At 42.4% G+C, this 12643-nt stretch overlaps 1 protein-coding gene across 1 annotated transcript; it reads left to right on the top strand.

The window, feature by feature from the left end:
* The first annotated feature begins 2453 nt into the window (after positions 1-2453).
* Positions 2454-5245, top strand: LOC137282682 (testis-specific serine/threonine-protein kinase 2-like). Its single transcript, XM_067814468.1, has 2 exons — positions 2454-2754; positions 4290-5245. The coding sequence occupies exons 1-2, from the start codon at positions 2454-2456 to the stop codon at positions 5243-5245; spliced, it is 1257 nt and encodes a 418-aa protein (XP_067670569.1).
* The last annotated feature ends 7398 nt before the right edge of the window (positions 5246-12643 follow it).

The raw sequence follows: 12643 nt of genomic DNA on the forward strand, positions 1-12643 counted from the left end.
CTGCTGCCAAATCTGGGGGACTTGATAAGCACGGCGTAGATGTCTGTCCATTTCATCCCTCACACAGTGTTTACAAGATCTGGTAAAATTGCTGGTTAAGGAAGTCTTTGAACCTTGTGCTTCTGAATGAGTGAGTGAGTTTAGTTTTACGGAGGTTTTATGGCGGCGGTCTGTAAATAGTCGAATCTGGACCAGACAATCCAGTGATCAACAGCATAAGCATCGATGACATGTGTCAACCATGTCAGGGAGCCTGACCACCCGATCTAAGCTGCCTGTAGCAAGCATGGGTTGCTGAAGGCCTATTCTACCCAGAACCTTCACGGGTCTTGTGCTGTTGAAAAAAAGCCACGAGGACAGGTATTGTCCTGTTGAATGTTACTCCTGGGCAACTGTAATTAAATAACGGAATTGGTAGTTCGCAGCTGTCAAACTGTCCTAAATTACACCCCAAATCACCCATAGGGGGTTAGTCATATAAATGTTCCTTGAATGACGCGTTAAAACTGGTGGAAACGAAGTATGCACCCCCAGGCCCCCCTAAGTAATTGAAGGAATTACAGCAAATTTGAAGGAATTGCATCTCAAACGTAAACAAACGCAGCCCACTCGTGAAACAATTGCAGCGATATCGGTAATTTAGCGGTAATAACAGAAATACATCGGCCCTATCGGAAGCAATGTCGGTAATACTGGAAACACGATCGGCCATCTTCGGAGATTTTTCGGTCGCGAGCGGAAACTCACGCAGCAAAACATGGCGTCGTTGGAAGAAGCCCCCGTCTCGGTGAGATTTGTTTTTAGTTCCTACTATTACATTTTCATACTTATCCATCTTTGACCACCCGTGTTGAATGCGTTTAGGTATGAAGTGTTGTCAGGGCAATAGCTTATGTTTTTAGGAAAAGATTGTCACTGCAGAAGAGTGTCACAAGTCATGCCCCTGGAGATTGTTTACATCTGAACATCGAAGTCGTGCCGATGATTACGAACATCATGAACGTGCGCCATGAAGACGTTTATGAGCCATAATTTTTCTTGCTACGAAGTGCAATTGACAAATTTAAACACATTTTACAAAAAAAAAAATGATGATATATCTGGCGCACGTTCGTAATCATCGGCACGACTTCGATGTGCAATTGTTTCGCGAGTGGGCTGCGTTTGTGTACATTTGAGATGCAATTCCTTCAAATTTGCTGTAATTCCTTCAATTACTTAGGGGGACCTGACCCCAGTCCTCAAGAAGCGCGCGCGCACACAAATAACGCTTCCAAACACCCTGACGTCCGTCGATCACTACGGAAAATGTAAATCTGGACTCACTGAATAAAACAAAACCACGACGAGAATGACTGTGGGGCCGTCACGGTCGACGTCATAAAATCGTTTGAGCAGTGATTATTGCAGTCTGGTAGCTTTGCTGCAGATTGGTCACCCGAATCCATCTATCTTGTTTAGCGTTGTGACGTTGTGACGTTATGCGCTGTCCTGGACATTGGTGATCGGTGTCCTTATTTATGTTTTGATAACAGTGCTGAAATGGTAATGAACAGCCACCAGAAGTCATGACATTCCCCAATGACCAGTCACCATCTTTTCATTCCTCTAAGCAGTCGTGAGTTATCTAATTTGAGCGATCAAACGTCAAACAATTAAGCTTCCACAATCGACAGCAGTCTTTGACATTCATGCCCCGCGCAGTTTATGACCTGTACTGAAACCACTGGCGTTTCGAAACGTAGCTCATTCATGTCTTTTCAGTTTGCTAATTCGCTAAGTACCATTACATATGTACTTGTGTACAGATATAGTTCCAATACGAATTTCAATTTATTTCTTCTGTGCACTGTTTCTTTTTGTGGCAATGATATTTGCGCAAAAAACCAAAATTACTAGAAACTATCAAAACGGACATATTATAATATTCGAAAGGTAACATTCGCATATTTCCAAGTATTTAATCTGTGTACGGAGCACAGTTATGTTTGCGACCATTTTCCGATTCCCAATAGACTCGTGGCGAAACCGTGACTATGCTTGTCGTAAGAGGCGACTAACGGGATCGGGTGGTCAGACTAGCTGACTTGGTTGACACATGTCATCGGTTCCCAATTGCGCAGATCGATGCTCATGTTGTTGATCACTGGATTGTCTGGTCCAGACTCGATTATTTACAGACCGTCGCCATAAGGCTGGAATATTGCTAAGTGCGACGTAAAACTAAACTCACTCACTCACTCACGTGGCGAAACCCCAAACACTTGTATGAAAAGAGCGATGTCTGTGTGAATCGAGTTCGGCCGTCTGCAGATATGACGTCATTTGCGATCTCTGTGCGAATGGAGTTACACCGTCACAGCAACATGACGTCATAATGGACGTTGCGTCACAGAGAAGCAAAAGGAAAATGGACGTTCAAATGGCCGCTGCCATATCTCCAGATTAATGAAATGATCACACGCGGCCGCAAGAGGAAAATGGAAGCTCACATAGGGGGAGATAACTGTAAGGCTCACGGCAGCAAGACCGAACCCATCCCCGCTAAAACTCAGAGCGTCTGCCTGCTATCCGACGCTGCGTCTGGAGATTCTGTTTGCAGTCCCGATGTCAGCCATCAGTTTGTTACAGTGGTTACGGACATAGATGAGGGGACGACGGAGGTCCACACACAGACCTGTGACTTGGGGGACATCTGGACGCACAGGTACCCCCTGCCACTCAGCAAATACCCCGCTCGTCCGATTCGTACAGGTAACTGGTTTATCAGCACATCCTTGATTTATCCGTTGAGTTGCGAAATAAGGATTATGTGTAAGTAGTGCAAGCTGCCAAGATGCCTTCCTGTTTTATGATATTCTTTAAGACTAGAGAGTGCCGGACACCTTCCGCCATCTTTGAAAGCAGTTTACGTTAGGGTTAGGGTAAGCTTAAAGATCAGGGGTAGGGAAACGTGACACTACACAATATGGCTGGTAGGTATCCGGTATGAGAGAATCGTTCATGTTTCAAGGAAAGCTTTTCGTGAATATAATGTCAGGTGAGGTGAAAATGGGTTTAACGTTACTTTTAAGAATATTTCGCTCATATGACGACGTGCATGCGTAGGTATGTGTAACTGCTTGTACTAGCCCAGACTTAAGCTGGGTTATACAGTGCTAGCTCACTGAGATATCATGCCGCAGTTGAGCATTAAGCCGACCAGTCCTTGTTGTATCCATTAATGCCGGGCGCCAGGCAGGGACCAACAAGTACCATCTTATGACGTCTTTTGGTATAACGCTGCCTGGGATCGGACCCGCGACCTTCCGATCTCAAAGCCAAATGATTGTTTGATGAATGTAAATGCTGATCTTATTCAAACAGCAAACAATAAATATAAAGATTGCGGATGATATAGAAGTGCGTTGTTTCAATCTTATATTTTAGGATACAGAACTATGCCTTATCTGCATGCATCAGCAAAAAAGCGAACAGGCTATGGTTTACAACTGGGAGAATTTCGTAAATCATATGTTCTCGGAGTAAAAATGTTCAAATACAATTAAACAAAAATAAGCATATACTGTTTAGAATCTTTCATGTGTCCAGTGAACAATGATGTATTCGCCATCTGGCATATATTTTCACATTTTTTAGATTTAGATTTAGATATATTCAAATACCACGTTTTCACGTCTCACAATGACAGATCGATTATATTTCACCGTACACATGAAATATCCTTACTCATGGATTTGTGTTTCAAAATCTGTTTCTAACGTTTAGTAAGTCTCATGGTAAACATGTGGAGTTCATTCACCAAATCAAATGCATCAGGACCCAACTGAATGAATGTCGCACTCCAGCTATATGGCGGCGGTCTGTAAATAATGGATCATTCAACGGCACCCTGGCTAGTTAAATAAGAGGTTCTTCCTGATTTATACAGAGAACTCAAATTTAAAATTTAACCTTTTTCAGTTACAAATACTACAACGATATCATCTCCGAGGAACGTTTAAGTAGCTTTCCATAACCTTTGTTCAGGTAAAAATATTACAGCGATATCACCCTCGAAGAACACTTATGTAGCTTTTCTTAACCTTTTTCAGGTAAAAATACTACAACGATATCATCCCCAAGGAACGTTTATGTAGCTTTTCATAACCTTTTTCAGGTGAACATATCACGGCGATATCACCCTCGAAGAACGTTTATGTAGCTTCTCACAACCTTTTTCAGGTAAAAATACTACAACGATATCATCTCCGAGGAACGTTTATGTAGCGTTTCATAACCTTTTTCAGGTAACAAATACTACGACGATATCATCCCAGAGTTGTCGAGTCTCGGTTTCAACCCGCTTCAAGTGATCGCCAAGGGAAGATCCGGGTCTGTAATCCTCGCCCAAGATCTCCACCCGTCCAAATTGGGCAAGGAGAGCGAATACAAGCCCGTCGCCATCAAACTCAACTCCGGCCGAAAGCGGAAACAGAGGGGTGCGAAAGTCGACATCACAGAGGAGATGCTGATCCATCAGCGACTGAGTCACCCGAATGTCGTCAGCTTCCTCGACACTCTTACCATACAAGGACGAGCTGGGCTGATCCTTGAGTTCTGTGAGAGCGGGAACCTTGAACAGCTTCTTCGGGCCCAGGACGCCAAGTTCATCACTGAACCGGTAGCCAGACGGTATTTCAAACAGATCCTGGACGCCTTGGAATATGTTCACCATTCCGGCTACGCCCACAGGGACATGTGCACTCAGAACATCCTCATCACCAACGACAACAACATCAAAATAGCTGACTTCGGCCACACCGTAAAATTCGTAACAGGTGACCCACTCTGCGAAGATTCCTGTGGAACTATGGGATTTCAAGCACCGGAAGTCGTCTGCAAAATCCCATTCAACCCAAGGCTTGCGGACATGTGGTCCCTAGGCGCTGTGTTATATACAATGACGGTCGGCAAGTTGCCTTTCGGTCGTCTGCGCAACGAAGAAATGGCGCGAAGTATAAAATCACTGGAGTTCCCGCCCGAGAAGATTATGGTTCTATCGAACGAGATTAAGGACTTGCTGAGGGGGCTTCTCGCCTACGTAGCAGCGTCACGGTACTCACTCAACCGGTCCATCAACTGCGATTGGATGAATGTTCGAGACGAGAGAGTATATATCGGCAACTTCTACCTCGTCCGTCAACCGCAGAAGATCTTCGAAGGTGACAGAGAAAAGGATATCAAAGGGAATTACAAGATTTAAAACCCATAACACATCTTGTGAAATATGTATCTTTCCATCTGTATATGTGTGTCATGATCTGTATGGAACGTGTCGTTTGCGTTAGTTTTGTCTGTGATATTTATGTTTAGTCTCTTGTAAAAATGTATGAAGAAATCTAGGATGGATCTTTCAGTAATCATGATAGTGAATCTACGATCTTTTCGTAACTGACAGCAGTGTATATCTCCTAACATTCTTGTAAAGCTCTGTTAATACAGTGGTAAACGGGACAGTAATTTTGTATTTTTGATGCTGTAAAGTCAGCCTACTCTGGTTAAATGTGTTCCGTTGAATGACCAAAACTTTAAAAAAGATGTAGTCACGCAAAATAATCACCAACCAGAAAATGCCAAGAGTACACATTTTGTTTTAGAATAGAATATTCCGTTAGTGAATTTGTACATCAGTCTATTTTTGTTTGTTGGATCCACGTCAGATGCAAAATTTTATTTTTAAAGTGGCCTTTGTGTACGAACGAGTGATAGAACCTGGCCCGATTGAAGGGTTCTGTTCCGATGATTTCATACATCACTAATGTATTTCGTAATTCATTAATTTAGATGTGAGGGGTTTTGTGATTTGAAACTCCGATTATAAACCTTTCCCGTACTACTAACTGAAGGAGAGTTGTCTCAGTCATAGATTGGCTCTATCTGCACATACTTAGGTGTGCATTAGTTTCAACAAAATCAACAATAAATCTCATTCAAATATACCTACTTATGTGCAATTTGTCCTTTATCTTTTATGAATTTGTTGATCAATTAGGAGATAATCATCGTGTGTTGGCCAATTTCCAGGTGTTATTGAGTATTTGAAGCACGGGAATGCATTTGGAACCGACGGCGTCAGCCGGAGGTTTCAAATGAAATATTCCCGAGGTGGAATGGATCGGAGTGGTTGTCGCTGCTATCGTAGGCATATGTCTTTGGCATTTTGAAACAGGGTTTATGTGAAATATTTGTTATATTCCTTGTGTTATGCAAATTGAAATAACTCTCTAAAATAATTACATGGCTGTCAATAGAAAGGAAATCAACGCAGCTTGACCATTGTCTTCATGGTCACCAACAATGAGTCATTAGCTGCCTATAATTAGCTAGATAAAGGCCGGTTGGCCACTGAAGCATGACATTGTGGATGAGGTGCAGGATACTGTAGGCTCACATCTGGACAAATACGTCACGTGACAGCCTGATCAGGACCCTAAGGTTAAATTAAGAATGCTTTGTGAGAGTCTGGACTGGACCCTCGGACAGCGACTAGGCAGGTTGGCTGACTATAGCCTCCCTAAATGCGCCTAGCCCTCGTTACAACATCATGTAGTTGTAAACAGACTATATCATGAATAAAGTGTTGTGGACCCACTGAGGGACTTCTGTATTTCAAAAGACAGTTATGCCATATGCAGCCCGGGATACTGCTGTCTGTGACCAGTGGCACAGAACGATGGATCACCCGTATCCATCAGTCCTGTCCCCGATTTCTCGAAACAAACTTAAATCTGGGTTTTGACTTCAGTTAGAGTTTTTACTCAAATATGGGAAAATACATTTTCCAGAATGTACTTAAATTAAGAAATATTCTAAGATGCTTCGGCGAAAGATCAAAGGCGCCGACAATACTTCATCAGACGATAATGTGCACTTGTTGCAGTACGTCCCAATGTGTTGACGTCACTGCGCCATTCCAGTCTGCCCCCTCGTAATCGAACTTTTTTGCATTACGTCACAATGTAACCGACGTCACGATTGATGTCAGCGTTTATGTTTTCCGAAGGATAAAATGTCTCATAGTTCGACTCAAAATTTTACAGAGATACGGTTATGTTGGCAATGTTTACATTCCTACAATGCAATCGTGGAATGTCGCTTGACTTGTCAGCTTCCTCTGAATGTACTGATCTAAACTTTCGTTAGAGTCTCACAAGGTAACTGACACCGTGATGCATGTCAGTTGTGAGCGCCTCATACAGCTTCCCACAATAAACTACTCCGTTGCATCCCGTTTCTTGGTTTGCTGTTGCGTCAGCAGTTATTAAACGGATCACGGGCGGAAAACCTCAAGCTGCGAGAGATTAAACTCTTGTGAAAGGAACAATGATCAGCAATGCTTGAAGTTCGTTTGGTGCTGAAGATTGGGGTGACTTGAAACAGGTTTGATCGCAAACACTGGCATCCCCACTTGCAGCAGACGATTCGGGTTCCTTGAAACCGAAGCGAAAACTTGGCCGCAGTGACCGGCACGCGTTGCCAGTCCGATTTTTCAAAACTGTGATTAGATGGTGTTTTTTGTTTGTTGTTTTTTTTTGTTTGGTTGGGTTTTTTGTCATTTCAAATGGACCTAATGTATGAAAAAATACTGGCGCCACCCCTGTGGCTAGAAAGGAGTCAATACAATTGATATTTGTTTAGTTTTCGTCAAGGTGTATAGAGTATTCCGGGAAAACCCGGAAAATAGTTCCGACGAAAGTACACATGACCTAGAGTACGTACTGTCGTATGTATGTGTGTGTGTGTGTGTGTGTGTCTGTCTGTCTGTCTGTCTGTCTGTCTGTGTGTGTGAAACTGTTACGCTGTTTCCCTCAAATTGTAGAAATAACTCAATTCGACCCAACTGGGCATTCAGTATGATGCGTAATAGGATATCCAGAAAAGCATGTTTTCTCGTAAAATCGGGCAAAATTGCGAATAGCTGCTGGAAACAATAGATCAGACTACAGATGATAATTAGGTCGCTGTGCCAGGTATGACAATGGACCGTCGACTCACCTGGCATGAAATACATGGGCTACTTACTGGCACAAGGGGTTATGTCAAAGATATTTTCTGCGTTTTCATGTGTGTTGCATATGCCTCACCTATTTACATCTTACGTGCCTTTCTTTCATGAATTTTATGTTACAATAGGAAAAAGAATATGATACCTAATAGCCACAGAAATGCATCGTATTAAATGTCTCAAAATATATAGGTGGCATGACCGCCCGAATATCAGCAAGACTGGATATTGTTATATATGTTAGGACATGCCAACCCATGAAGGTCCCGGGGTAGAATAGGCCTCCAGCAACCCATGCTTGCCATAAAAGGCGACTATGCTTGTCGTAAGCGGCGACTAACAGGATCGGGTGGTCAGGCTCGCTGAGTTGTTTGACACATGTCATCGGTTCCCAATTGCGCAGATCGATGTTCATGTTGTTGATCACTGGATTGTCTGGTTCAGACTCGATTATTTACAGACCGCTGCCATATCGCTGGAATATTGCTGAGTGCGGCGTAAAACTAAACTTACTCACTCATCATCATCATCATCATCATCATCGTAGTCGTCGTCTTTTTGTTAGTGCTTTGTATAAGCACTATTATTACTTACAATCGCTGTTACACAAGATTCTACATAACCACTTGACCTAGAAACTCCACAGATCCACCGTGACCTGGTACCTATTGTCGTTGGGAAATCGTTTTACATAAACTGACGTCTCACAAAATAAACACTGACGATGATTTGCAACAAACACCGACCGTTCCTCCTTGGCGTGCGACTCTTGATAGTGATACCTGTATGTTTATATATAATCTAGTGATCTATTCAGTAAATACGCTGAATATCTGGGTGTACCTTTGCAGAAAAAGATCACAGCGTGTTACATAGCGTAAATATCCTAAATACAAATATGACCTGGTTCAGTACTCGCTAACGCTTCAAATGTGTAACTGTGAATATCGCTATTAAGCTTAAAGTGCTGGCTATGTTAAGACGATGTGTTGATAAACGAGTCTGGATAAATCAGTCTTTTAGATCACATTGACATAGAGACGCTGAACTGCAGCGGTAACACCAAACACACAGTGGTTAAAGCGTTCGCTCGTCACTCTAATGACCACCACGTGTGGAATCGAACACCTGTCTAGTGAACACCCCAGCCATTATATAACCTCACGCCCGGAGTACAAGTCGTGGTAGTGGTACGTGTAGAAAACGTAGCAGTAGTAGTAGTGGAGGAGGTAGTAGTGGTAGTAGTGGAGGAGGTAGTAGTGGTAGTAGTAGTAGTAGTAGTAGTGGTGGAGGAGGTGGTAGTAGTGGCAGTAGTAGTGAAGGAGGAGGTAGTAGTAGTTGTAGAAGTAGTGGAGGAGGAGGTAGTAGTAGGAGTAGTAGTAGCAGTGGTAGTAGTAGTTGTAGTAGTAGTGGCAGTAGTAGTAGTAGTGGCAGTAGTGGCAGTAGTAGTGGAGGAGGTGGTAGTATTAGTAGAAGTAGTGGAGTAGTAGTAGTAGTAGTAGTGGCAGTGGTAGTAGTAGTGGCAGTAGTAGTGGAGGAGGTGGTAGTATTAGTAGAAGTAGTGGAGTAGTATTAGTAGTAGTAGTGGCAGTGGTAGTAGTAGTGGCAGTAGTAGTGGAGGAGGTGGTAGTATTAGTAGAAGTAGTGGAGTAGTAGTAGTAGTGGCAGTGGTGGTAGTAGTGGCAGTAGTAGTGAAGGAGGAGGTAGTAGTAGTAGTAGTAGTGGTAGCAGTGGTAGTAGTAGTTGTAGTAGTAGTAATAGTAGTGGCAGTGGTGGTAGTAGTGGCAGTAGTAGTGAAGGAGGAGGTAGTAGTAGTTGTAGAAGTAGTGGAGGAGAAGGTAGTAGTAGGAGTAGTAGTAGCAGTGGTAGTAGTAGTTGTAGTAGTAGTAGTAGTAGTGGCAGTAGTAGTAGTAGTGGCAGTAGTAGTGGAGGAGGTGGTAGTATTAGTAGAAGTAGTGGAGTAGTAGTAGTAGTAGTAGTGGCAGTGGTAGTAGTAGTGGCAGTAGTAGAGGAAGTAGTAGTAGTAGTAGTAGTAGTAGTAGTAGTAGTAGTAGTAGTAGTAGTAGTAGTAGTAGTAGTAGTAGTAGTAGTGGCAGTAGTAGTGGCAGTAGTAGTGGAGGAGGTGGTAGTAGTAGTGGCAGTAGTAGTGGAGGAGGTGGTAGTAGTAGTAGTAGTAGTAGTAGTAGTAGTAGTAGTAGTAGTAGTAGTAGTAGTAGTAGTAGTAGTAGTAGTAGTGGTGGTGGTGGTGGTGGTGGTGGTAGTAGTAGTAGCAGCAGCAGCAGCAGCAGTATTAGCAGTAGCAGCAGCAGTAGTAGTAGTAGTAGGCGGAGAAGGAGTAGTAGTAGTAGTGGAGGAGGTGGTAGTAGTAGCAGCAGCTGAAGAAGAAGTCGCGAAGTACAACAACAAAGAAAAACAAAGTTCAGATCAGTTTGACATAATAGAAATGATGGACGAGCTTACTGCTTGACACGTGTTAGATGAGCCTGTGCAGTAAACGCGTTTGTGATACGAAGGCGGGGCAGGGAATGTAGACGAATATACTTGGTTGCTACAGGTACATGAGGTAGATCGGGAATTAAGCACGTGTAATACACGCTGCCCGTGGCGTGAACTCAATGCCGCGTCTACTTAACATGTGTCGCACGAGGAAATTGAATTTGTCAAGTTGTAGGCGACAACGTGTTCCACTCATTTTCCAAATGGAATGTTCTGGAGGGCCTCCCATGTATGCAAACTGGGGTCATTTGTCAGGTCGTGGTTCATCTAATACTGGTTCATCAGTATATCATTTGAACGAAAGGAGCATGTTGAAAACCCTGGAACATCTATGAATATGTTGTGTGATAAACACTGTATATTGAGAGACAGTTACAACCATGCACAGGTTCTTGAAAGTAGGTGATATAAAGCACGTAAGCGTATATAAGTAACACAAAACAGGAGATGTCTGTCATGATGTCCATTCCTGTTTCTCTGTTGGTTTGATGTTTATGATTTTTCTATTTGCTTTTAGTTCATGTAGGTATGAATAAAAAAATCCCGATCAACAAATTGTATGAACCCCAGAATGGGATTCAAAGGTTTGCGCATCCAGTCCTGAAAGAATCCAAATACAGAACCAATCCAAATACACAGCCAGTCCTTATATGTTTTTGAGAAACAAATGCAAGGTCTAATCGAGTTTGAGGTATTAAAAACAATCAGATTACTCGAAGTCGACAAAAATAAAGAGATTGATCGATCATCGGTGAGCCATGTTCTAAAGACGCAACGCGTGTCACGAAGCAGAAGAACTGCACCTGTCATATTGTAACTAACAAATATACCAGGGAAAAGGCAAACAACTTTGAGGGTAACGACCACATTCAAACGTTATTTTCCAGTGAATGTGACGAGTCTGACGATACTGTCCTTGAGATGTGAAGCACACATTTGAGAAACCGGGCCGAGTGAGTATGTGCATTAAGATTTGTTGTTTCATTCTTTCTCGGTCATTGACCTCGAAAGGGGCTTTGGCAGATGAATATGTATGAATTCCACTTAATTTTCCTTTTTCCCTTTTTTTAAAAAAATAAAGATCTTTGTCAAAAGAGGAGGGCGTGTAGAACAGGCTTAGGTTAAAAGAGAGGATTAAAATTAGTCATCGAGCGCATGTGTTTAACGCGGTTTATTTTATTTAGAAAATGTACACACTATCGTTTGTTTGCACCTGTTTTTCTGTTTTATTTACTTTTTTATTTTTTTATTCTTTGATAATTTATATTTTTTTAAACATATTTCCTAATTTTCCCTAATTTATGCACTTATAAAAAGATTGCCGCAGTGTGCAGAAAGTGAATTCGCCATGAGTTATTAAAAACCTGGATTACCTAAAGTATTCCAGCCTGTTAGTATCGCCCGATAGCTTCCTTTAAAACGAGCTTGAACGCGACGGTGATACTGATACATGCTGGATATGTTGTTACGAACTTAAACATACTTCACTCAAACTGGAGTGGGGCGATGTAGTTCAAGTGTTTGATCGAAACGTGGAAGATCAATGGTTCGATTCCCACATGTGCACATGCTTGAACCGATTTCGACTGTTAGAAGAGGTGATATTGCTTGAATGTTAAATTGGCGTGAAACCTACACTCACTGACACAGGAGAGAAACAAGCTGGGTCATATTTATGTATAAATGAAAATATTTTATTAGCCATGTATATGACGTGTAAATGACGACAGCAGAGGGAACTCGCAGCAGGATCATTGTTTGACAGACAACGAAACGATAACGATTGTCCATTGTTCTTAACAAATCATCCACTGTACACTGAGGACTGGATTTCATAAATCATTGAGCGTACAACGTTCTAGTGGCTGGATTCCCACCACGTTTGTCCACGAAGCTAAAGGTGAACGCACCCTGGTCTGTGATATCGCCCTTCTTGTTGCTTCATAAACGCTGGACATTGTAAACGATGCATTAACCTTCTCCTGACACGAATGGACACGGTTACAAAACAATCTAACCTCAATAATAATTTTTTAAAAACATAATTCGATGTAAATATATTGGGATCTTCTTTAGCAACAGGCCCTGCCTTTGCTTTGT

The sequence above is a fragment of the Haliotis asinina genome, chromosome 4, assembly GCF_037392515.1.
Source record: "Haliotis asinina isolate JCU_RB_2024 chromosome 4, JCU_Hal_asi_v2, whole genome shotgun sequence".
Classification (NCBI taxonomy): domain Eukaryota; kingdom Metazoa; phylum Mollusca; class Gastropoda; order Lepetellida; family Haliotidae; genus Haliotis; species Haliotis asinina.

Coding starts and splice junctions, on each gene's coding strand:
- LOC137282682 (XM_067814468.1), top strand. CDS start 2,454: ATGATCACACGCGGCCGCAAGAGGAAAATGGAAGCTCACATAGGGGGA. Junction 2,755..4,289: donor CGCTCGTCCGATTCGTACAG/GTAACTGGTTTA, acceptor AACCTTTTTCAG/GTAACAAATACTACGACGAT.